Source organism: Anabrus simplex, chromosome 7 (genome assembly GCF_040414725.1).
Source record: "Anabrus simplex isolate iqAnaSimp1 chromosome 7, ASM4041472v1, whole genome shotgun sequence".
NCBI lineage: Eukaryota > Metazoa > Arthropoda > Insecta > Orthoptera > Tettigoniidae > Anabrus > Anabrus simplex.
This window is the reverse complement of record NC_090271.1, coordinates 170,935,903-170,960,674: the sequence shown is the minus strand read 5'-3', so window position 1 is coordinate 170,960,674 and position 24,772 is coordinate 170,935,903. Positions and strand designations below refer to the sequence as shown.

The 24,772-nt window shown below is 41.5% G+C and overlaps 1 protein-coding gene across 1 annotated transcript in view; it reads right to left on the bottom strand.

Moving 5' to 3' along the window:
• The window catches only part of LOC136877417 (cytochrome P450 6k1), a 154,239-nt gene that overhangs the window by 59,353 nt on the left and 70,114 nt on the right, over nucleotides 1-24,772 (bottom strand). Inside the window, exon 2 of the mRNA XM_067151438.2 lies at nucleotides 12,211-12,471. Coding sequence (XP_067007539.2) covers nucleotides 12,211-12,464 — 254 coding nt within the window. The 5' untranslated portion in view covers nucleotides 12,465-12,471. The remainder of the gene's footprint in view (nucleotides 1-12,210; nucleotides 12,472-24,772) is intronic.

The following is a 24,772-nucleotide window of genomic DNA, read 5'->3' as shown; positions in this document are numbered from 1 at the left end:
CATGTAATCAACCTTCTTTTCATGTAATAGACCTCCGTAGGTTGGGTATTTTACCCCTGTGAATACGTCCTTAGAGGACAGCTTGAAGGTAGAGTTTGGTGTGGCCTTTGAGAGGCTTAAATTTTGAGAGCGGATCGCTCTTTTGAAAATGGAGTGTCATATGCCTCGTGGAGGCTTTTCTGTGTAATTCGGAGCCAGGGGCTCCTAGGGATGAATGGGGTTTTCTGCCCCTCTGTTAAAACTTGTGTTTGTGGTAAAACTGAGCTGATCGCTGAAGTCAGGGCGTGAAGCCCAAAACCTGTAAATATTGTAACTCCCCTTGTTTGCTACATTGTACCTGCCATGTCGGTTATTGCTTTGTTTTTGAAAAGAAAATATAACCTTGTTAAATTTTAAATTAATTTTACATGCACTATAATTTCGTAGCTTGAAACCCATTCACACCCGCACCTTCTTTCACCTCTACCTACCACGGATATCTCCGTAACAATTATTATTATTATTATTATTATTATTATTATTATTATTATTATTATTATTATTATTATTATTATTATTATTATTATTATTTCATTTTTATATTCATTCTTTTATTGTAAGATGGAAGGTCTCCATACGTGGTATGAGTAATTTGTTTAGTACAACGGCTGGGAAAATCATTGCTATCATAACTCATAAAATGTGTATGACGCATGCGGACATCACAGAGTCTGATGAGATGGACTTGTTGATGTAGTCGGAAACTTCCGATGACTCATGTGAAACACCCCAGAGTCTGTTTATCTTGTGATTGTCTTGTGACACGGGAGAGATTCAGAGCGTGGTCTTCATAAGGGGATCTACTCCTGATTGGCTGGCCAGGATCAATCTCGACGTATCTTCTGAGAGGAAGCGGAAGGCTGATATCTATATATGCATGTGACAAGACACACGATACGGGAGTGAAACTTGACAGTACTGTACTGGAGTGACACTGCTGCACTATACTGGACTGGACTTCAGACGTTTGTAGAATGTAGTCCTTTTATGTTTGTTGAACGTGACTGACCTACAAACTGTTGAGTGCTTAGACACTTGGTATCGTATCACTTGTGGCGGCTTGGTACTATATGTCGGTGAGAGATATGCAGTGCTGTCTCTCAGACTTTCCATAATGTGGGTTTCGAAACGACAAGCGTGTGTTGCTCAAGTGAATGAATCATTAAACCAAGTGTTACAGTCAGTGAACACAGTATTATAAAGGTACAGTATCTGTGTGATATCATAAGTGGCGATTATGAGTGTACCGGGTGGTACACCTCCACGCCGCTAATTTAAATGCGCGCCAGTTAAAACTCCTTTGCTGGAGGAAGTCTGAACTTTATTGACGGTATTAATTTTCTACCTTCTCAGAAGATGTCACTACCCGTAAATTTTGGAGTTTTAGAACTGTGTCACTTTTGATGTGTTTTTGTTTCGCTTGAAGTAAGAAGTGTGAACTTTCTCTTCTAGAGGACACTACTGAAGATATACAATAGTGCAACCTAGTGTGGAGTCAAAGAACTATTTTTTTGGAGAAAATTTAATTTCAAGAGTTTGTTCTTTGTTAAATTTCTTTCTGTCATTGTTTAAGTTGGCAATATTTACCCCTTTCTTCCCCTTGTTATGAATGTATCCAATCCCGAATTTCTTCTATTAATTTCTGACCAATCTGGTGTATCTTCCCCCAACTTGAATCTGTTGCGGGGTCCTACCCAATAAAGAGTTTGTGGGAGGGTGTTTTCTTTCCCCTAACGCCTAGAACCTTCCGCGAGAGGATATAAACTGCTGATTTTCGGGTCTCCGGGCCACTTCTGTTCCATCTTTCAGTGCGTAAGGTACACAGCAGGGGGCGGGAAGCGCCTCTTTCTTCTCCAGCCGTTCAACACAAGGTAATGGCCAATTAATAACTTCTTTCGTTGCTAGATCAGCAGTTTAATTCTCGGGGCGGGTTCTAGGCCTTCCACCATGTAACTTTCCTTTAAAATGTAAAAACTACTGGTATCTATTCTATCTTTCAAACGACATATCGGGATAGAGAGTGCTTAACCCTCTCGAGCTCCCACTCACATCGTCTTGAGGTGAACGTATTCTTCTCAACCAATTCTTCCGTAATGTAATGTAAATTGTTATTAAGTCACCTCTGTAGTATGGGATTAGCCCTTGTATTAATGGCCTAGTGCCAAGTAGGTCTTAAGCAAAGTGTATTAGGAGTGCAAATTCGCCTCCTCTCAAATTGTATTTTAGAGGTCATGTATTAACCTTCTTGTCATTTAACAGACCTCAGTAGGTTGGGTATTTTACCCCTGTGTATACGTCCTTGGAGGACAGCTTAAAAGTGGAGTTCGGAGTGGCCTATGATAGGCTTGTATTTTAAGGGGAAGTTGCCCTTTATCGAAAATTGTGTCTCTGCCTCAAGGAGGCTTTTGGGTGTAATTGGAAGCAAAGGTTTCTGGCATGTTTGGGGGTTTTCGGCCCCTTTGTTGTATGGTGTTCATTGTAAGGTTGGGCTCTTTGCTCAAGAATTATGTTTCTGACTTTTGAAGCCCCAAATGGGGTACCTATGTAAATGTATTTTTCAATCGTGTTTCGGCTACTAAGTACCTGTTCTATTTGTTGTTACCTAATTTTGCAAAGAAAATATAACCTTGTTAAATTTTAAAATTAATTTCACTTTAGTAGCTTGAGACCTATTCACCACCCCGCACCTTCTTTCATGCATAACTACCATCAAAACACGGTAACAAGTGGTAGCAGAGCGTGGTTGAATGGGTCTCAATTTAGCCCCTTTTGACGGCTAGACATTGTTTTGATCCGAACTCTAACCATTTTCTCAGTTGCTGGAATTTTTTTTGACTTTTTCAAAATCGTTCTGTCACCATGCCCGGCCCTCGCGATGTTCTCCATCTTAATTACTTGCGCAAGGAGGAGTTGATCTATGAATTAACTATCAGAAATGTGCAATCTGGAGGTACGGTTGCAGTAGACACTAACAAGCTTAGAGAGTCCCTTGATTTGCCCATTTCCATCCCCAATTTGGGAGAGAAAGAAATTGACGATTCTCTTTCCACGATCACGGAGAATGTTACTGGGCTAGCTTCTGTAGTTAGTTTTTTTGATGAAAATGATCCGTCTCCGAATCAAATTAAGCGTGTGCAAGGCAGGCTATATCATTTTTCGAATAGGGTTAACGATCTGTTGTCTCTAAAACTGAATGACGTTCAGAGGAAGGAAGCTAGTACGCTCCTGGAAAATATTGCCGAATTATCTAGTAAGGTCACTCAATTGTTAACTGGGGAAGTTCCTCCCAAATCTGATCAACCCACCATAGTGAATACTGGTAGTGAGGAAGCGCCTCCCAAGGGAGAAGTTAATAGGGTAACCGTTGCTGCTCAAACTATCCCTGCCCCATTGGACAATGAATCTGAACGTCGCGCATCATTGAGTAACATCCGTTCTGAATTAACTTCTTTGCCATTGAAGCCTTTACCTACTATGTCACCCGGGTTTAGCAGCTTGCCTCATCCATTGGCAATGTTGCTCAGAGGTATTTCTAAGTTTTCCGTTAATACCACCAGTGATGTAATTTCATTTTTAAGATTTCTAGTTGAATTTCAGGATCATGCCCTTGTGTTTTCTCTGTCTCCATGTCAAATTTTGCAAATTATCTATCCGTATGCTATAGGTATTCTCTCAGACAAAATAGTTAGAGCCATTGCCGAGCAATCATCTATTGAGGATTTCCATGCCCATTTGCTAGCTAACTTCATCCCGGCTAGGGCCAGGTCCTCCCTTATTCAGAAGTACTATTATCGTGTACAGCGCTTGGATGAAAACTTGGCTGATTTCATACAGGACATTAAGTTTTATACTAGGGTGTTTGCCCTTCATTTTCCTGAAGATCAGATTGTACAGGCTATTGTAGAGGGAATTTCACCTCCCTATAGGTCATATTTGTGTTTCGCGGCGTGCCCGCAAACCTTCTCGGAACTTGAAGCATTGGCCGTCTCAGCGGAAGGAGTTAGATACGCAGATTCTTTGCGTGTCGCGAAAGAACCCCCGCCTTCCTTTAGTAACACTCGGCCTCCACCTCGCCGACCAGTCAATCCCCGTAAATGTTATGCTTGCGGGTCGCCTGACCATCTGCGCAACAAGTGTCCGCTGATCAAGTCAAGTGGGACAAGGAATGGAGCCGGGTCATCACAAGGCTGTTTTAAATGTGGGGCTTTCTCACATATTGCCAAGAATTGTCCCAACTCAAATAGCACCCCGTCCTGCTCAACTTCTGGTGCAAATTCCACCTATGCCAATAATAAAAAGTGACTAGTGGCTTCGGCTGAGTCGACTAATCCATCTTCCCGAGACTCAGCCCCTAGTAAACAGGTTGTAAATGCAGAGAACGATCAGCCTTCAAATTCATCTTTTGAATGCCCTAAAGAATGTCTTAGGATTGCGGCGGATACCCCCGCACCTGTTCCTTTTCTTAAGATTGAGTTAAATAACGAGCCTATAACAGCTCTCTTAGATTCAGGCAGTGTTTGTTCGATTATTTCGGCTGAATGGTATTCTAAATTGAAATCGGTTTGTAAACTTCCTGACTATGTCTCTTCTCCTGTTCAATACGTTTCGGCTAATTCATCTCCATTAGAAATTCTAGGTTCCTTACTGGTCAAGATTCGTATTTTTAAGTTTACATGGAAAATTAAATTGTTTGTGGCCAAGCAATTGTCTTGCCCCATTATATTGGGAGCTGACTTTATTTCTCACACTGGTCTTGTGCTCGATCTCCAGTCTAGGTCGTGCACATTCAAATTTGCTTCTAGTTGTAAAATACCACTATTAAAGTGTAATTCTGTGTCATGTTCTTCTATTTCGCCTACCCAGGATGAGATGTTGTTAGACCTTAGACATCTACCTGAGGAGCAGGCTGATAGTATTCGCAAACTGTGTCAGTCGTTTCCCGAGGTGTTCTCTGATACTCTTGGTGTTACTGACCTTATTGAATACAAAATTGAGGTCACGGATTCGATTCCTGTCCGTTTTCCACCTTATAGGCTATCTCCACCTAAAATGAAGGCTCTGAAAGAAATTATCGATCAGATGTTGAAGGATGGTATTATTAGGCCCTCTAAGTCGGCGTATTCATCGCCTATTTTTCTAGTCCCGAAACCCCAAGGAGGCTTCAGGCCTGTCATTGATTACAGGGCTCTCAATCGGAAGGTGGTGTTGCAATCTGTGCCCCTTCCTGACCTTCATTCTTGTTTTTCATGGTTTCGTAAGGCCAAGTTCTTCACCATCTTGGACTTAAATCAGGCCTATAATCAAATTCCCCTTGCCGAAGAGTCTAAACACCTTACAGCGTTTGCCACGGACTGGAATTTATATGAATACAACCGCGTGCCTTTCGGGCTCCCTACGGGAGCTGCTGTGCTCACTAGGCTACTAGATAGGGTCTTCTCCGACATCAAATTCGAGTACTTATATCACTATTTAGATGATGTCGTTGTATTTTCAGAGACTTTTGAGGAACATCTAGATCATCTGCGAGAAGTTCTCGATCGCCTTCGTAAGGCTGGGTTAACTGTTAAGTTGTCCAAGGTTGCCTTTGCTAAGCCCTCTATGTCATTCCTAGGGCATATTGTGTCACCCGATGGTGTAGCAGTCGATCATTCTAGAACACAGGCCATCCGTGATTTTAAACCTCCCAAGGACATTAAAGGTATCGCCAGGTTCATTGGTATGGTGAATTTCTTCAGAAAGTTCATTCATAACTTTGCTAATAGAGCGGCGCCCTTAAACCTTCTTCGTAGGAAAGGCATCAAATTCGAGTGGGGACCTTCTCAACAAGCCGCTTTTGAAGATCTTAAATTAGCTCTCTGTAATGCCCCTGTCCTTGCTATGCCTGATTTCTCAAAGAAATTCATCGTCCAAACGGACGCGTCATCGTCAGCTGTAGCTGCAGTCCTTCTTCAAGAGACTGAACTAGGGAGGCGACCCATCGCCTATGCATCTAGGACTCTATCGGCTCAAGAAGCCAAGTATTCCATCTATGAGCTCGAAGGGTTGGCAGTCTTATTTGCCTTAGAAAAGTTCCGTCTCTATCTGGAACATGTCAAATTCGACCTGGAGACAGATAATCAAGCCTTAAGCTGGGTCTTAGGTAGGCCGCGTCGTACTGGTCGTATAGCCCGCTGGGCTATTCGTATTTCCGCCTTCCAGTTTGATGTTAGACATATCAGAGGTACCGAAAATGTTGTTGCTGATGGACTCAGCCGTATGTTTCATAACGACGTCGAGACCCACGAACCGGTCGACAGTTCATCACCTTCCGAGTCCATACTATCTGGTGTTAATGCCATCTTAACAGATGCTCCCATGCTTTTTAGGGATATTGAGAAATACCAACGTGAAGATCCGACGCTGGCTCCGATAATGGAAACCCTTTCGTCTGGGGAACATGCTGTCCCTTATGTTCTGAGGAATGGTGTTCTATGTTGCCCTTCGAGGCATGATAAGTTGATGAAAGTTGTTGTTCCAGCGGTTCTTGTACCTATGATCTTCAAGTATTATCATGAGACCCCATTAGGAGGGCATCTTGGAATCTTTAAAACCCGTGAAAAGATTCGTGAAATGTTCATCTGGAAAGGTATGGACGGCGAAATTCGTGAACTTGTAAAAGCTTGTAAATCTTGTTTGCTCAGTAAACCGACCATGTCCACCAAGGTAGGCCTCTTGTCTTCTCAGCAAGCGTCGCGCCCCATGGAACGCCTGTATATTGATTATGTAGGACCCTTCCCCCAGTCAAAGGGTAATGCTAACAAGTTCATCTTTGTGTGCGTAGATGGTTTTACCAGATTTTCTTGGTTATTTCCGACTAAGCTGACTACCGCTCAGTCTACCATTACCTGCTTAAATTCTATTTTTGCTTCTTTTGGTCCGTGTCAATATATTGTATCTGATAATGCTAAGGCTTTTACATCTAATTTATTTCGTAAATTCTGTTTTGACTTATCAATCTCTCACGTAACTACTTCTGCTTATTACCCTCAACCATCTCTGGCTGAACGGGTTAACCGTAATCTCAGGTCCGCACTTATTGCCTATCATCATGAAGATCATTCCAGGTGGGACACGTCCCTGCATTGGATAGCTTTTGCTTTGAATTCGGCGGTTCATGAATCTCACAAGTTTACTCCAGCTTCTTTGATGTTTAAGTTTGTTCCCAACACGCCGCTCTCTAACCTCTGGTCTCTGAGTGACATTCTGCCCGAGACAATAGATCCGGACAACATTAAAGATCTTTGGAAGAAGGCTAAAGCTAATCTTAAAGTATCTCATGAAAAGGTTAGGGAAAGGTATGATCGTGGACGGAGACCCACCCCTTTAAAGGTAGGTGACCAAGTAATGGTCAAAAATTTTGTTCCCGCGGGCAAGCTTGCCCTCAGATTCCATGGGCCATGTGTTATTCTCGATTTCCTCACCCCGGTTACGTTGTTATTAAGCAATCCAGCCACCGAGAGGATATTTAGGGTTCACCTGTCCCAGGTGAAACCGGTGTAATTTCTGTGTTAACTTGCTTCATATTATTTTGAAAGGATATGAAGGTTATATTTTTTTTTGAGTTTCGCTTTTAAGGCATTCTGCCCCTTCTGTAATATTTTGGTTTTAGATGTAAGCCTTTTGTAAAACCTGCCCCGATCCGTTAAACTGCCATCCTGTCCTTGCCACGGCCATTACCACGCTCCCGTCTCCTGCTCCACCTTACACAGTGGCTTAACTTATGCCATGGATATTTGCACGCCGCTGGCCCCTCAACCTCTCCACAAGCCTGTACCCTCAAAGAAGATGATAGTCCAACACAATTCTGCCGCCTAGGTTTAATGTTTCAGTGCCCCCGCAGCCGCGCGGCGCTGTCCCGCGGCTGGGTTCGAGGACGGGCCCCCTCGGCCCCAGCGAGGACGACATGTGCACGGCGAACCGGAGCTCTCCTCCCGGCCTAGGCTGATGTACGGCGCACGACCTGCTACTTGCCCGCAGCCTGTATATGTTCACCGCGGGCGCGGCGTGCTTCAACACCTCTGCTCCCCTCATAGTGCGGGCGAGCGGTATCTCAGGGTACTTGAGGGGTCCGAGCGGTTCCCTTTGGACGCAAGCTGCAACGGCCGGTCTGGCCATCCAACTTAGCCTACATCAACTACATGGACAGTCACTATAAGAGATGACTACACTTGGGAATTCAACAACAAATTTGGTGGACATTGCAAAATTTTTCATCACCTTTTAAAAGATTATCTTCAGAAATTCGCCTTCTACAAACATAAATACTTTACGTTACCAATTACAACAAAATTTTGGAACTGAATCAAACCCAATTAAGAAATTTCTCAAATACTTCTGCAATTTATTTTAATATCAACATCAAAACTTGGACCTTATTTTCAAACAAAAGTTTATGTTCTTCTGTGTTACCCCTTGGAGGAACTTTTGGGGGGGGGGAGGTCTGTACCGGGTGGTACACCTCCACGCCGCTAATTTAAATGCGCGCCAGTTAAAACTCCTTTGCTGGAGGAAGTCTGAACTTTATTGACGGTATTAATTTTCTACCTTCTCAGAAGATGTCACTACCCGTAAATTTTGGAGTTTTAGAACTGTGTCACTTTTGATGTGTTTTTGTTTCGCTTGAAGTAAGAAGTGTGAACTTTCTCTTCTAGAGGACACTACTGAAGATCTACAATAGTGCAACCTAGTGTGGAGTCAAAGAACTATTTTTTTGGAGAAAATTTAATTTCAAGAGTTTGTTCTTTGTTAAATTTCTTTCTGTCATTGTTTAAGTTGGCAATATTTACCCCTTTCTTCCCCTTGTTATGAATGTATCCAATCCCGAATTTCTTCTATTAATTTCTGACCAATCTGGTGTATCTTCCCCCAACTTGAATCTGTTGCGGGGTCCTACCCAATAAAGAGTTTGTGGGAGGGTGTTTTCTTTCCCCTAACGCCTAGAACCTTCCGCGAGAGGATATAAACTGCTGATTTTTGGGTCTCCGGGCCACTTCTGTTCCATCTTTCAGTGCGTAAGGTACACAGCAGGGGGCGGGAAGCGCCTCTTTCTTCTCCAGCCGTTCAACACAAGGTAATGGCCAATTAATAACTTCTTTCGTTGCTAGATCAGCAGTTTAATTCTCGGGGCGGGTTCTAGGCCTTCCACCATGTAACTTTCCTTTAAAATGTAAAAACTACTGGTATCTATTCTATCTTTCAAACGACATATCGGGATAGAGAGTGCTTAACCCTCTCGAGCTCCCACTCACATCGTCTTGAGGTGAACGTATTTTTCTCAACCAATTCTTCCGTAATGTAATGTAAATTGTTATTAAGTCACCTCTGTAGTATGGGATTAGCCCTTGTATTAATGGCCTAGTGCCAAGTAGGTCTTAAGCAAAGTGTATTAGGAGTGCAAATTCGCCTCCTCTCAAATTGTATTTTAGAGGTCATGTATTAACCTTCTTGTCATTTAACAGACCTCAGTAGGTTGGGTATTTTACCCCTGTGTATACGTCCTTGGAGGACAGCTTAAAAGTGGAGTTCGGAGTGGCCTATGATAGGCTTGTATTTTAAGGGGAAGTTGCCCTTTATCGAAAATTGTGTCTCTGCCTCAAGGAGGCTTTTGGGTGTAATTGGAAGCAAAGGTTTCTGGCATGTTTGGGGGTTTTCGGCCCCTTTGTTGTATGGTGTTCATTGTAAGGTTGGGCTCTTTGCTCAAGAATTATGTTTCTGACTTTTGAAGCCCCAAATGGGGTACCTATGTAAATGTATTTTTCAATCGTGTTTCGGCTACTAAGTACCTGTTCTATTTGTTGTTACCTAATTTTGCAAAGAAAATATAACCTTGTTAAATTTTAAAATTAATTTCACTTTAGTAGCTTGAGACCTATTCACCACCCCGCACCTTCTTTCATGCATAACTACCACCAAAACACGGTAACAATGAGAATCGGCAAGTCGTGTTGATACAGAGACAGTGAAGGATACACGTCTACATATATGTGCATTGTTCAACGGACTACCTGCAAATGGTAGCTTGGTCCTCGCTTTCGTTTTCCCACTGCTTTCATTGTTGTTGTTGTAAATATGGAGTCTACCAGCAATGTTTTGTGTGTGTATTATATGTATATTTTGTTGTGTTGATGAGGTGCTCATGCACGGATTTTATTGAGAATATAGTTAGTTATTTTAGAATCAGTGGAGTTATTGATGAGCTTAGGTGCAGTTCCTACCTATTTAGTCGTTTTCAGAATATTAGGTAAGGTCTGAAGCAGATGTACCAGTACTCAGCTTTTACGTTCACGCCCTACGAGAGAAAGAATAATTATAATGCTCTATCAAAATTCGAGGGATCCATTCTGGTGAACTCTGGCGTCCATACTACGGACTTTTCGATTATTTATTAATTTAATTTATTTTGGTAAATTATTTAGTTATTTATTCAGATATTTGTATTATTGTTATTTTCATATATCACACCTCTATCAGGAAAAAGATGTATGGATGTAGTGATGACCCATGCTGAAATATATTTTAAAATTACAGTATTTTTACTTTATGCTTAAAATTGAGATAACAGTGTATAAAATAAATCTGCTAAATATTTACAAAAAATGCATGCTTAAGATTGAGATAATTGAAAACTGAGTAAAATTAAACCTGCTTAATACTTACAAAAAACACAAAATAAATTGAACAAGAATTGAAACGATGACTTCTACAGTGTGGCGCACGAATAGTTGACACATTTACTTTTAGAATAACAACTTCATTTTTCACAGGACACTAATAAAATTGTAGACATAGGTCGCTTGGACTCTGAAAATACATTTCACTATATCACATGTTGAACGTGGCCTCCACTATGGCAGACAACCTCTTCGAGACGAGTACGCATGTTTCTGACGACTTTGCGGCACAGGTCTGCACGAATTTCACTGCAGATCTGCACAATCTGAGCACATATTTCCATGTGACCTTGAGGTCTTGAAGCGAAGGGTTTTTCTTTCGAATAGCTCCACAAAAATAAATCACAATGATTTAAATTAGGGCTTAAAGGAGGACAGAATATCCGCCATTATTGTTGTACTGTGGGTAACGATGAGACATTACACGATCACCATATACTCCCCTCAAAAACTCAAGAACATCGTTAGCTGTGTGAGGTATTGCACCATCTTGCATAAACCGCTGCATATAAATAGGAAGTTCTGTGGCAAGAAGTTGAGGTATGAATTCATTCTCTAGCATGTCCTTGTATCGCTGTGCATTAACTGTCTTACTGAAGAGAAATGGTCAATTTAACCCATGACTTGACGGAGCTACGCACACACTTTTTACCCATACGTGTTTTTTTATTAATAATGTATAGTTTGTCTGTGGCCCATAATTGCACATTTTGTTTATTAACTGCCCCGTTGAGATGAAAATAGGCTTCATCAGATAACCAAGTGTTAAACAGTACTTCATCTTTATCTTGAGTCCATAAGGCGTACTGCAATCTCTTCTGCCTGTGAAAATTTGTTAGCTTGTGCAGTACAGTCATTTTGTACGGGTACGATAGAAGGTCACCGTGTAACGTTCTTTGAAATGGACGGCTTGATATTCCACTTTTTCTTGAAGCTCCCCGTGTTGACTTGTGTGGGCTCCGCTGCATGGCGATCCTCAGTGCAGCGATGATTTCAGGAGACCGAACTGCTGGTACATGTGGTCGCTTTTCTTCCTTCACACTGCTTTGTTCTTCAAATGTTTTGTATAAGCTAAGGATAGTGTTCTTTGCTGGTGCCCACACAGTCTGAAATGCAGCTCGAAATTTCCTTTGTGTCGCCGTAACACCTTTTGATTCGCAATGAAATATATCTGCTTTGGCGCGCTGCTGAACAGACAGTCGGCCGTAGACGGCCATGGCAGAAAGCTCACTGGAATGCAGGCATTTGAAGACAAAACAGCAGTGTCAACTCTGCAGTTATTTCCATGAAACAGGGAAGGTGCGCGCGAAATTTGAACAACATAGTACATTAATTGCATTTTATATTTGCTTTTCAAATTTGTCAACTATTCGTGCGCCACCCTGTACTTGAGTTGGCAGGGGTCGGGGGATTATAATATTTTCTTTCGAGATCAACATTAGGTGACGCCGACTGTACTTACCGGTCTAATATGAAGAATCCCACGTACGGTTTTCCTGGCATCTTTTTGTAAACGTCCATGCAAAAGCCCCCCAAAGAGAACTTCAGTAAGAATAGGTCCTTGACATTTCCCAGAAAAGGTATTGGTTTGATGTACGGTACTCCCCTCTTAGCCCAGTAACTGAAGTGACGAGTGGCGTAGAGGTAAGCGACTGTGAAGACCACTGTGAGGACGGCAATGGCCTCCCAAAGCCACGAGTCGAGCACCAGACCCATGGTAATCCTGCAACACAAAATGTTTCTTTATAATTCATAAACTATCTGAAATGGCGCTGTCATAGTGAAGGAATATTTTACAATATTATCGGATCTGAAAAAAGCGAGTAAACTAGAGAGATCCAATTTGTGTTGCCAACTTAAATGATCTTTTATCATATGTAGCTTTTATTAACAACTTATTTCGTGCTCGTATTGCTTTACTGTGCGAAATGTAACAGTGTAGAGTTTCTCAGTCTGTAGTACGCAAGCTCAAAAAATGCAGAAAATTTATGCAAAATCTATTGTATTTACTAAAGTAAATTTTTTTAACTTTAGCTGTCATATTAATTCGACGTAAATATTTTTGTTCACGATACAAGAGAAATAACTTCTTGTTTCTTAGAACGGTAATAGTTTACTGGGGGAAAATTATCCAAACACAAAGAAGGGTTGTGTTAGAGTGACGAACGTTGGCAGGCGTGATTATACATCTTAAGGATGACGGTGATTCATAGTTCCCACGAATCGCATTAGCGTGGTGTTAGTAGCGGCCCCATGACTTTGCATATCAGGTTTGCTTTAAATACGGGCTGTACTGTGTGAGAGCGTTAGTTACCTGTGAGACTGGGCCGAGCGACAGTGAGTGAGTCAAGAATGCCTTTACGACGACGAAGAGGCCAGTATCAACAGCTAACTGCGGTTGAACGAAGTCATATAATAAGACTACGTGAAGGTGAATTTTCCTCCGCGCTATTGCAGAACGACTTGGCAGGAATGTCTCTACTGTGCACGCGTGCTGGCAGCAGTGGTCACGAAAAGATACGCTCGCAAGATAACCAGGCTCCGGACGTCCCCGTGGCACCACCGAGAGGGAGGAATGCCGTATTCGGCGTATGGCTGTGGCGCAGGGGACTGCGTCTGCAGCAGCAATTTGAGCGGCAGTTGGCACCACAGTGACACAACGAACTATTGGAAATCGGTTACCTGAAGGACAGCTCCTAGCCAGACGCCCCACTTACCCCAAACCAACGCAGTCTGGGAGTTCAGTGGTGTCAAGCGAGAGCTCATTGGAGGATGGAGTGGAGGTCCGTTGTGTTTTCGATGAAAGCCGGTCTGCCTTGGTGCCAGTGATGGCCGTGTGTTGGTTAGAAGGAAGCTAGATGAGCGCCTGTTTTCCAGCTGTCTGCGGCGTCGACACAATGGACTTACGCCGGGAGTTCTAGTCCCGGAAGAAATTTCCTATGACAGTAGGAGCACTCTCGTGGTTATCCCACGCACCCTGAATGCAGATGTGTATGTCCATCTGGTGATTCGACCTCTTGTGCTGTTATTAATGAACAGCATCCCGGCGGTGTTTTCCAACAGGACAATTCACGCCCCCATGCCGCTGTTGTAACCCATCGTGCTCTACATGGTGTCTACATGTTGCCTTGGCCTGCTCGATATCCCGATCTGTCCTCAATCGAGCACGTATGGGACATCATTGGACGACAACTCCAGCGTCATCCGCAACCATCCCTCTACTGCCCGAACAAGTGCAACAGGCATGGAACTGCAACCCACAAGCTGTCATCCGGCACCTGTACGTTTTCACGCCTGCATTCAACAGTCAGGCGATTAGATCGGTTATTAATGGACCAGCATGGCACATTTTCAATGGCTTTTCTCGCGCGGATATTAACCTATAGTCTTGTACCTTCAGTTAATTAAATATGTTACCTCGACAAATACACTGCCAAAATTTCCATATTCTACATTCCTTATTTTATGGTGCTTGGTTATTTTTTCCACCAGTGTATTTACAACGTGCACCCATTGTATAGAAATTAACATGAGGGCACGGAAGTTAAATGAGTGAGCGCTAACAAGCTTTGTTAGCCGTGTGAGCTTGTATTTGTGTAATGGACGAACGTTGTGCAACGTTTTACGATATTTTGAATCGTAAACCTTAAAGAAAAAAAAATCATTTTATTTTTCATGCTACTTAAATCAGCGCTGGGGAACAAAAATGCTTTTTTAGGGTGGTGTCTAGAATTTTGAAAGTGATTAAAAAACGCCGTTCATTTTGTTCTAGCAGCTCTAGTGTTTTAGATATTGTTAATTTTGTGATAATGTATTCATTTATTTCCCACCAACGTTCTTGTATTGTTTCTACACATAATACATGTGCATGGGTAAATTACGAATCTGGAATGTTTTATTTCTTTGTAAGTATATAATTGTAAAAATGTCTTCATCAAGAACAAAATTTATTAACACCCCTCTTGGGTTTTTTGTTACATTTGTGGGGAGTAGGTATACATTTTCTCAGTGGAGACAAGTTATAACGGACTTAAGTGAAAAGAACCTGGGTATTTTTCTTACTTCAAACTGAAACTGGGGGACCAAGATAAGTCATGGGCACCACATTTTAGGTGTAAAATGTGTACAGAGCACCTGCGACAGTGAAAAAATGGGCAAAGGAAGAGCATGAAATTTGGTATTCTGATGGTGTAGCGTGAACGGAACTAGAACACTGATGACTGTTATTTTTGTTTAGTAAATGTAAAGGGGTCCGCCTCTGTAGTGTAGTGATTAGTGTGATTAGCTGCCACCCCCGGAGGCCCAAGTTCGATTCCCGGCTCTGCCACGAAATTTGAAAAGTAGTACGAGGGCTGAAACGGGGTCCACTCAGCCTCAGGAGGTCAACTGAGCGATACAAAGGAAACACTTTTTACCGCGTCCTCAAGACAAACTCATACAAATAATAATAATAATGTTATTTGCTTTACGTCCCGCTAACTATTTTTAAGGTCTTCGGAGACGCCGAGGTGCCGGAATTTAGTCCCGCAGGAGTTCTTTTACGTGCCAGTAAATCTACCGACACGGGGCTGTCGTATTTGAGCACCTTCAAATACCACCGGACTGAGCCAGGATCGAACCTGCCAAGTTGGGGTCAGAAGGCCTGCGCCTTAACCGTCTGAGCCACTCAGCCCGGCAAACTCATACAATTAGCCTACTTGTATACATAAGTAAAACTCTTAAGAGATTTCTCGTAAAAATTTTTTTTCCATTATTCCTTTTATATTTGTAAAGGAGTGAACACCTTCCGTAGACCAATACAACATTGCGGAACAGAGCACGGGTTTTCTAGGAAGATATAAACACTTCCTGTACATTTTCTGAGTTATTACTCGTTGTAACTTATGGAAATATATTACATAACCAATATTCAAGATTGTCTCATTCTATGCATTTTTTATTCTAGGACTTGAAATGATAGAAGAAATATGTTGCTCTAGTTATGTACATAGAAAATAAACCGTGACTTTAAGCCTGCGTCAGTTCTAAACGACTGAACATATTTCAACTAAAATTCCTACTTAGGATCAATAGAAGTCTTGAAGATCCTTTTATTCAAACAGGTATAAAAATTATTTGCACCTCATATTATTTTTAAATTCTGAAATAGTGCGAACAACATGTTGACTCCACAAAACTGATTAATATATAGAATACAACTTGAAGAACAGGAAAACATCCAGTGATGTGTTTTCCAGGTTGCGCGATAAAATAATTAAGGCTAATGCAATAAACTATCGATACAGCCAATAACGTCCCCCGTCTAAAATATAGTATGAAGAGCTAAACTTCGATTAAAAAGATAACCTAAGTATACACCAGTTCTTCTCCTACCATGTACACACAAACCATACTATAGCCTCGCTTGTTTCTGACAAAAGTTTACCTGTGAGCAGCATGCGACTGTACATCTACAGTAGTAAAATAGACAATTTTAAAATTACGAAATAGACCGGGAGTGGCCGACGCGTTGAAGAGCAGTGCAGTCACTTGGCAGCTAGATAAGTGTACATGCATACTGAATGCGGCTGGATTAGAACAGCCTTAGTCTCATTTGCAATAACAATATTTATATTAAAAAGAAAAAAAGAAAAAGCTTTCCGTCATTTCTTTTATTATTTCGGAGCTGTTCGTTATTTGTCCATTAGTTGGTTCGATGTCATGGATGTATTTTTGACGTCCTTTCCTGCAATTTCTTATAAGGTGGTAACTGGAAGGAGACTCGTTCCAAGAATTTGATGATCTTGCGCTTGAATTTTCAAACCTTCCGCTTCTCGTCGCTGTATCGTTAGTAGCTGCGCTCTTGTTTTCTTTATTCTTCGATAGGTAGCAGGGTTGATAGGATCCTCCTTATATAGCTGTCTTAAGCATTTATAATAGAATTCTGTCGTTTGATTTAACTGCCTTCTCCTCTCAGCACTGTATGGCTTCAATAGCGAGATTGTGCGAGGTTTAGCGTATAACAGCCACCAATCAAGAGTATCTCTATATCTGGATATGTATGTTTTCCATTTTTGCTATTCAGCGAAAAATCTTTCTTTTAAGTCCATGTTCTTCAAAATAGATTAATTTAACCTCCAAATTCGTCGTCCGCGTCTTTATCCCCACTCGGGTCGTCGGATCTTACAGATAAACGCACAATGGTTTGATAATTCCACTGGACATACACCTGTTTCCTCCACTTGGTCTTTCAGTCCCCCGCTAACATATATTCTATCTAGTCGAGAAGCGCCACCTTGGTAATAACACCTCTGTTGCTTCACTTCTCATGTGTCTTTTAGACGTGGCCCTTTTATTAAATGAGATAGCGCGGGACATACCTGGAACTGTCCTATTTGGTCTTTGGGTGATAATGCTGCATAAAAATCACCTGCAAGGATCATATTGTCTCTATGTCTGTAAATAAGTGGAAGGATTTCTGTGGTATAGAACAGCCGTCTTTGCGTCCTTGCTTGTGAGCCGGATGGGGCATAGATGTTTACAATTAGTAAGTCCCGAATACGTATTCTGATTCCTCGAGAATTTGGCAGTAGTGCTGTGTCTGAGTATGGTATATTGTCCTTAATGTACATGGCTGTGTCGCGTTTGTGCTCGTTAACATTAATCATTTTATCGTATCCAGGAATGGGAGCAAGGTCTTCAGTTTCCACGTCTTGCAACATAACTGTATCCACGTCCTGATCACGAATGCTCTGTTTAAGAAGCGACTGTTTACTTGCAGTTTGAATACAATTTATATTTAGTGTCATCCGCGTGTATGTTAACAGCGTACTCGTGAAAATATGCATGTTTCTTCTCCTAATAAATTCAACGGGGATGGGGGGAGGGACTCTATCTATCTCCTACTTTACTCACCTGTAGCCGCGGGTCTCTGTTGTTTGTATGGCTTCTGTGTTTCCTCCGTCGAGGTTCGATGTGTTTTCACTTTTGTTTTGCTTTTCGAAATGGCAACTTCTTGGGTTGGTGTTTCGTTTGTCTTCAAGCTATCTTAATTCCCTGACCTCGTCTCTTGTATTTCCATAAGATTCTAGGTTTCCGCTTCGATCCCATCGGCCCATTGCATGCTATTAGTTGCAGTGTCTTGAATAACGCTCTTGTTCAGTGGTTGAATACTTATGTCCCTCTTTCCTCGTTTCTCTAGTGTATTCTCCGCTTCAATGCTTACAGGTGTGTTTACAATTTCATGTTCGTGGTTGTGTATTACAGAAAGTTCTGTTCCGACATAACCTTCATTCTTATCTTGACTATTATCTGATGTTTGTTGTTGCTCGTATTCGTCTTGTTTTGAGAGCTGTATTTGTTGCTGTGTGGATATGTCGTTCGGTGAGGCTGCCTGGCTTACTTATGTTGGCGATAAGGCATTGGAGTGACTAATAAGTGATTCATCCACTTCGTGTTGTTCTGCAGCCTGTCTTTGTACTGGGGCAGGTTTGTCTGTGTGTGGTACGCTCGAGGGTATAGTATCCAGCTCTAATACAGTGGCTGAATCAGTGTGACATTCCTCGTTCGAAACTACGTATATCACTGAGTAATCTGGGCCCTTTCTTCTTGTCGTTCTCGACTCGCCTTTTATGGGGCAATTTTGTCTAAAGTGATCCGTAGCTTTGCAGTAAGATTTAGGTTCCCTTCATATATTACCTGTGCTTTATATCCCTCTATGGCCACGATTGGTGGTATGGCAGTTTTGAGTTCTATTCACATTGCTTTGATACCACTGTAAATGTTATAGATGTAGGTTGAAGACCATTTTTCATTTCTGATTTCCCTGACTTTCCGATACTTACTAAAAAAGGACATTATTTTCTCGTTCGGCATTTCTTTTGGTAGGTTCATTATTCTGACCAATTTACTACCAACATCTGCACATGTTATAGCAACATCAGAGAAGGAGCCATTCAATTTTCGTACCTGTGATTTTCCGTTTGTAGTTAGTAATATGTTCTCCATCAGGAGTTTACTGGGCAGGTTGATGTAGTCAGCGGTTTCCAGATTGTCGAGTTGAATGGCTTCCAGTTGATCAATTGTAAATTTTAAGGTTTGCTGAATCCATTTATGAATTTCTGCAGGCCCTGGTTTATTTGTCTTTTCGGTAAATGGACATTTTATTGTACTTCTCCTAATGATATTGGTTGTCATTTTCATTTTACTTTATTTTACTGGAAAATATTAACGCACCAACGACACACGCAATGAATGCAGAGTACAGCGAACCGCTCTCTGCCACAGCTGAAACCGGATTCTGTATTTTTCGTTTGGGCAGTACTATGCTCTCATCATAGCATGTGGTGTGTTCGAGAGCTGTTGTTTACCTTTCCGCGCGGCCAAAATTGCAGTAACTAATTCTCCCATTCACAGCCGATCCGGTCCACCAACCAGCTCGTAACGTTATGTGTGGTGAGGATGTTCGTGGTTCGTTTCGAAGTTGCATCGGTGTTGGTGGTTTGACAAAAATACTGGCCAGCCCGACCATTCCATCAACTCGCCTGATCGACGTCAGTGTGTGTGTATGGCCCACTTCCGACTGGTTCGCCATTTTATGTCTATAGCTGGCCAGGCTGAGTGGCTCAGACGGTTGAGGCGCTGGCCATCTGACCCCAACTTGGCAGGTTCGATCTCGGCTCAGTCCGGTGGTATTTGAAGGTGCTCAAATACGTCAGCCTCGTGTCGGTAGATTTACTGGGACGTAAAAGAACTACTGCAGGACAACATTCCGACACCTTGGCGTCTCCGAAAATTGCCAAAAGTAGTTAGTGGGACGTAAAAACAGTAACATTAATATTATGTTTATAGTTGCAATTGTTTAACAGGTTTTTGTTGTAAGTTAAATTATTTGCCAGTTGTGAAATTAATTATTCTAAAATTACAATATGACTTTTGAGGAGAATAAGCAGTTTTGAGAAGAATTAACTGAATGTGCTGGATGCGTCCCTGTTTGTGGAAGGTAAAATTTGAAGATCTAATCGTAACTTCCGAAACATTGCTTACGAATCACTCATTCAAAAAGTAAGGAAATTAAGCCTGATGCCGACAAAATTTATGTCACGCCAGGACGTCTCAGGGATGACTTTTCCTAGTAGTTGAGGAGATATTATACAGCTAAATTTCAGATCTTAATAAATTCTCCCTGTCGCTAGAAATTGCATTGTTACGATTAACATCTTTATCACTAATAATGTGTATGCTGCTTCCCAATCTTTGGCTGAATAATTTCCGATAGTTCGCAAAAACTGTTTAAGCCCATACGCAAAATGTTCTTGTAATGTGCAGGCTCTTGCAAGTGCGCAAGAGTTTGACACGAGAAAATTGTGGTTTACCTCCCGACCATTCCTACATTCACACGTGTTTCTTCTTTCATGTTCTTATTAACGTACAATAACGCTGCAACGGCAACAGCAACTTTCGATTTTTTTTACTCGGGGCCATAATGAAAAACTAAACGATGTTACATTATTTTCCGATATGTTGTTTGCAATAAAAATAAATGAAACTGCAAAGCACAGAAATTTCACAGGATATTTTCTCTTCCTTGCATTCTCTTGAAATGTGACCGGCCAGGCTGAGTGGCTCAGGCGGTTGAGGCACTGGCCTTCTGACCCCACCTTGGCAGGTTCGATCCTGGCTCAGTCCGGTGGTATTTGAAGGTGCTCAAAAACGTCAGCCTCGTGTCGGTAGATTTATTGGCACGTAAAAGAACTCATGCGGACTAAATTTCGGCATCTCGGCGTCTCTGAAAACAGTAAAAGAAGCTAGAGGGACGTAAAGCCAATAGCATTATTAGAAAGTGAATGGGGTCCTTCTATTAAATACAAGGAAGTTACTTGTACAGAGCTTAATTCTGCCCATCTTCGACAAGGATGTCGTTGTTTAGCCTACAGCAGCCTTAACAGCACACAACTTCAGTGGCGTTCGATACTAAATGCGTATTGTCCTGCCTTGAACAACTGTTGTAGTTATACAATGAAACCTCTTTAATGCGCTCCCGCGAAACTGCGGGAAGCGTAGCGTAGATGGTTTGGACACGTGGTACGCGCATTTGCCAATCAGTGGCAAAAATAGGCAATAACAGTCTTGAGCTTTGACCCTGGTGGATGGAGACGGCCTGGTAGACCCGAGAAGCGGTGGATGGATCGCTTCAGGGAAGACATGGAGTATGTGAGCATCACCCATGAGGATGCCTTGGACAGGGCCTAATGGAGAAAAATGTTCGGCAATTGGATCCCGCCACAGTGCGGGAAATGCTAGGAAGATTATTATTATTATTATTATTATTATTATTATTATTATTATTATTATTATTATTATTATTATTATTATTATTATTATTATTATTATTATACCAGGGATACAACTTCCACGGCTATTTAAACTGCACACCTTCTTTACGGCCATCTATGCCAACTGACTTGAACTTGCAAACTCCCAAGAAATTTCATTTTCCTCTGATAGATGGCTCTATCATCGATTTATTAGTGCACTCTTAAGGACTAAAGACTAACCCAGAGCTTAGGACATTTAATTTTTGTTATTGGTAAACCTTTTCTGAAGATTTTTTTATGTGTCTAAGTTGTCAACACATCAGCTGGTTCCTCCTCTGTTGTAATCTATCTATCATAGGCTTGTAAATAGGTTCTCTAGCCTATCAAAACCGGGGGTGTGTACAGGAATCCAGACAATAAGCAAAGTATTCTGGAAGCTTCCCCTTATGGAACTATAAAAGCAGGGCACTAGAGTGATTTCCGACAAAAGAGTAGCGTTACAAAAATGTTGCAAAGTTTGGGCTGGGAAGAATTGAGAGAAAGAAGGAGAGCTGCTCTACTAAGTGGTATGTTCCGAGCTGTCAGCGGAGAGATGGCGTGGAATGACATTAGTAGACGGATAAGTTTGAGTGGCGTTTATAAAAGTAGGAAAGATCACAATATGAAGATAAAGTTGGAATTCAAGAGGACAAACTGGGGCAAATATTCATTTATAGGAAGATGAGTTAGGGATTGAATAATTTACCAAGGGAGATATTCAATAAATTTCCAATTTCTTTGAAATCATTTAGGAAAAAGCTAGGAAAACAACAGATTAGGGAATCTGCCACCTGGACGACTGCCCTAAATGCAGATCAGTATTGATTGATTGATTGATTGATAGGGCCGTTTTGTCTGAATTGCTCCAGTGGTTGGGAGTGCGACTTGACGGGAGCCCAGGAGTAAGGGGCGAGGCCTGCTTCAGGAATATCCAGCGACACAAGGTAATGTCAGAATTTACCTAGACATGTGATAGCGCCTGCAGATAGTTAGAGAGGAAGGTTTCAACCATTTTCTTTTAATACAATTTTGTAAACTGGTGGTTTTAATGTAGAATTATCGGCGAAGTCTGAGGACTCTATTTCTGTTCCCTACTGGGAAATATGTAATATAAGGGAACAAGAGTGATGACCCTCTGCTGTTTCCCATTCAACCTTGCACTGGGTCACTAAAGTTTTCAATACCGAGCTCGATAGCTGCAGTCGCTTAAGTGCGGCCAGTATCCAGTAATCGGGAGATCGTGGGTTCGAGCCCCACTGTCGGCAACCCTGAAGATGATTTTCTGTGGTTTCCCATTTTCACACCAGGCAAATGCCGGGGCTGTACCTTAATTAAGGCCACGGCCGCATCCTTCCACTTCCTAGGCATTTCCCATCCCATCGTCGCCATAAGACCTATCTGTGTCGGTGCGACGTAAAGCAAATAACAAAAAAACAAAAAAAACAAAGTTTCTTCTCTCGGCGTTAAATATTTCTCCTTTAGTCACACCTTTTAGTAGGCTATAGTATTAGCCTTTGTATCATTGGGCTTTAGCAATTTCTATAAGGAGTGCATGTGTTTCGCCTCCTTGCCTTTTGTTTATGGCCGATTATGTACAACTCTTTCCTTTTTACCTTTACGGCCACGTAGTATGAACATTTATGTCCCTGTTTATTCTGTAACTGTTTCTGCGTTTTGGTTCCCTTTGGAACAGTACTTAACGTCATTATTGTGGAGCAATTGATGAACACTTTAAAGTGGGGTCTCCCGATGGGTTGTCTAGTTCAATTGCAGTGCATTTAATGAAACTGAGTGCCTCTGCGAAGCTAGACCAGGGTATTTTGGAGCTCAGACCCCGGTGTAATGTAACTGGCAGGAGCAAAGTTTGTTCTTGTATAATATTGCACCTTTCTGGAGGAATTTTGCTTTTCTCTATGTAATACTAACTAGGCCCCTACCTTGTAATTATAGCAAGTTTTATACCTGATGTTCGAACTTCTAAGTCACCGATATTGTTAAAACTGACGAGCTAATTAATATTGTTGTTATTCATTCATATTTTTTATCTCTCAGTTTTAGAAAAGGAAAGAAATAAAATTTCCAAATTTGTTATGTTGATTTCTGCTCTATTATTATTATTATTATTATTATTATTATATCAGCAAAGTTTAATAGAACAATATTCCAATTTATTGTTTTATTTACCTTTTATGTGAATTATGAATTAATGGTATTGTAAAGTCATATTCATGTTGAGTTAATACTCCAGTTCCCAAATAACTGCATTTTCCACAATTGCCACCAATCTCCGCCCAGAGTGCAGGAACATAGTTCAGAAGATTTTTTTTGGTTATTTGGTTTACGTTCCACTAACTACTGTTACGGTTTTTCGGAGATGCCGAGGTGCTGGAATTTTGTCCTGCAAGAGTTCTTTTACGTGCCAGTAAATATACCGACACGAGGCTGACGTATTTGAGCACCTTCAAATACCACCAGACTGAGCCAGGATCGAACCTGCCAAGTTGGGTTCAGAAGGCCAGCGCCTCAACCGTCTGAGCCACTCAGCCCGGCAAGTTCAGAAGAAGTGGGTCAAAATATCTCTCTCTGGTATCCTAAAAGTGGCTTAGAAACCCTACACGAAACAAGAACCAAGTACCCGTTTCCAATAATCTTCGCTGACATCAAAACATAAATCATGATAAAAATCAATCTCCATAAATGCCTATCCCTGTCTGTTGGTCTACACACGACCTGACTAGTGACAAAACCCACTGTTCTAACATGTCAGGGCTACGTAACATTGAGCTCCTGGCACTGCTTTGTATAAGACCAAGTATAAAAATATTGTACCGCGGCTGTGAGCTTGCATCTGGGAGATAGTGGGTTCATATTCCACTGTCGGCAGCCCTGAAGATGGTTTTCCGTGGTTTCCCATTTTCACACCAGGCAAATGCTGGGGCTGTACCTTAATTAAGGCCACGGTCGCTTCCTTCTAACTCCTATGCCTTTTGCTATCCCGTCGTCGCCATAAGGCCTATCTGTGTCCGTGCGACGTAAAGCAACTAGGAAAAGAAGAAATATTGTAAACTAGCAAGATACCCGTGCTTCGCTATGGCTTTAAAATGAAAGTTATTATTCAAAGTTTTACATGTTGGAGAGTCCACTGAAAGTTGAGCCTGTAAAATACGCCCTCAGTTCATACGTCAAACGGTTTTGGGCGAATGATTATTTATTTTATAATCTACCACTCACTTGAACCCCTTACGGAATAATTTGAATGATTTTAACCATTTCTGATTTAACATCTAGGAGGTAAAAGTGACGAACCTGTGAAATTTTGATTTTATACGTCGAACAGTAATGAAGGAATGAATAATTTTTTAAAGGGTGAATGTTCTGAAATATTTATTAACATCTAGGATATAGAAGACAACCCTTCATAAAGAAAAAGTTATGCTTGTGCCTGAAACGATTTCGGAAGAATGGATATTGAGCTTTTGAGAGTAAATTACCATCTAAACCTCTTAGGGGAGAAATGTATTGAAGTATACGGTATTTTACACCTAGGACATAAAAGAAGACCCTTCTCGTAAAATTACAACTTTGTACGCCAAACAGTTTTGGAGGGATGAATAATTTAGTTTGCGGAGCTAACCTCATTTGACACTTTAGTGGTGGAACGTTTAAAAATATTTCCTATTTCGGATCTAG